The sequence below is a fragment of the Apaloderma vittatum genome, unplaced genomic scaffold (genome assembly GCF_000703405.1).
Source record: "Apaloderma vittatum isolate BGI_N311 unplaced genomic scaffold, ASM70340v1 scaffold37224, whole genome shotgun sequence".
NCBI classification, from domain to species: Eukaryota; Metazoa; Chordata; class Aves; order Trogoniformes; family Trogonidae; genus Apaloderma; species Apaloderma vittatum.
The window spans coordinates 148-2,202 of record NW_009714968.1 but is presented as its reverse complement, the minus strand read 5'-3'; the positions used below and the strand labels follow the sequence as shown (position 1 = coordinate 2,202).

The following is a 2,055-nucleotide window of genomic DNA, read 5'->3' as shown; positions in this document are numbered from 1 at the left end:
CTCTGGCTCCCTCGGGGCTCAGGCGCTTGTGTCCTTAAAATGCTTCATCATTTCCCAGAGGCTTAGACCATAACCCTGCAATAAAGGACTTCAAATAATGTGCACCTTGCCGTCTGAGTCAGTCACCGAGCGCACAGCTCTCTCAGAACTAAAGCAACCTGGAATACGTCGCGAATTGTGTGCCGAGTACTCACACGGTTCACACTACTTCCTTCTAAAAAAAACCCAACTACTTAAGGGTTTATTTAAAACCAAACGAGGTAGTTAAAGTAACTATAAAAGTTATTCAGGTAGTGGGGATTTTTTTACGCAGCTGCCTCACTAGTACCCGACGGAAGAGTGAGTATGATATTTTCTATCTCAGAAATTACAAAGCTAACCTAAAGCTTCCCAGGACAGGGAGAGCGTTGAGTTCTCGGAGCGGACAAACCACCATGTCACCGGTGAAGCGGTCAGCCCAAAGCAAACTGAACGAAAAGCTCCGCTCTGTGAAGATGAGAAGAGAAGCGATTTCCAAGACTAAGAGTAGAAACTCCAACTCCCCAGCCCGGCTGCCCTGCCAAGCGGCTGTCGGGAGGAACAGCCTCTTGTCTATTTGGTAACACAAAGTGCTTCATTATTTTAATTTCTTCTGAGGGCTCGTTAAGTTCTGTGAGCAAGCCTTTACTCATAATTACTTCAAGAGGCTGGCACACGGGCTCTAACGTGTCATAAAACCAGTCGTTAAACGATGCGGCGATTGGTTCCGAGCTGCCCTGCGCTGCCGCGTCACTTCTGAGGGAACTTCAGGCTCACGTGTACGTGGTGACACGGGGAGCAGACAGGCAGAAAGACAGACAGACCGACCGACCCTGGCTTAACCCCTGTCATCTGGAGGACCTGCCCTTCCTCCCTCAGCCAGCACAGGGTGGCAGCGCTCAGGCATCCAAATGCGAGAGGCGGCGCCGGATCAGAGCCCTGACCCTCTCTGGGTGGCCCCACAAGAATGAGCCCAAGAGTGGATTTTAACCCCCCAAAAGTGGGCTTTAACTTGGGTCAAGGGCAAAAACAAGCCGTATGTCTCCCAGCCGGCAGGGATACAAGCTGCCTCCTGTCCTAGCCCAGTCGAATCCAAACCAGGAGTTTTTGCCAAGAAAAACACTCTTGCCTCAGCTATCTTCGCAGTAGTTCCTGCCCAACATCAAAGGATTAGCTAACAATAGGCAATTTACACCATCGTGTTCCTTTTCAGGTGGATCTTTTCCTCATCGGCAGTGTTGTCATGGAGCTAAAACACCAGGTGACTGCCAGAAAAACCATTTCCTCATGAACAAGTCGTGGGAGAGCTGGGGCTGCTCAGGACCTAGCCCAGCCATGGGGCTTCCTTCCTCCCTCGGGCTTTTGCCAGCTAAAACCTGACAAGGAAGGGTGGGGAAGGAGAAGGGCAGGAGTAATTACCTTCCAGCATCTCCCCAGCTCCTTTGGGGTAAGTGAAGAGGGCTTTGCGGGGCGGCGCCAGGTCCGAAACGCTGAATCCCGATCCCGTTACGGAGCTGCCGCTCACTCCGCCAGCCGAAGAGGACGAGGAAGAAGCTGCCATTTCACCCTGTCCCAGCCTGGAAGAACAACAAAAGGGAGTGAGGGAGAGTTAAGGCATCGCTCCTCATGGGCTTTTGGTTTTAAAATATCACTTTTGACCTAAACTGGCAGCAGCTGAGCATCTGTCTGCTGCCTGCATGGCCCAAATCCAGTTGCCTCCTGCCTACCCTTGTTTTTAAGAGTTCCTAGGTGTACGTTTGTTAGGACGGAGTACTTAAAAATTTGTCGCAGCCCTCAGTGCCTCTGGAAAACACTGGAAGATTTGGTGGAGACAACGTTGTTTTAAAAAGGCGGTCAGAACTAGAGGTGTGCGCTCTTTCACGGCTAAGCTCCAGGTTGTTTCGTTTACTGTGTGTCATACAAGAGTGCAGCAGGAGGCTTACAGGCTGCGAAGAAAACGCCTGGATAAAAGAAAACTTTACTATATGCCGTGGTATGCCCAGCAACACCTTCCTCAGAAAGCCTCAGGCTTGTGAG

General features: G+C 50.9%; 1 protein-coding gene across 1 annotated transcript in view; it reads right to left on the bottom strand.

Annotated features, from left to right (window-relative positions):
- ANAPC16 (anaphase promoting complex subunit 16) overlaps positions 1-1,588 on the bottom strand; it is a gene marked incomplete at its 3' end in the record, with an annotated part of 2,679 nt that extends 1,091 nt beyond the window's left edge. The window contains exon 1 of the mRNA XM_009868945.1: positions 1,438-1,588. Within this exon, the coding sequence (XP_009867247.1) occupies positions 1,438-1,579 (142 nt within the window). The remainder of the gene's footprint in view (positions 1-1,437) is intronic.
- Between the last annotated feature and the right edge of the window lie 467 nt (positions 1,589-2,055).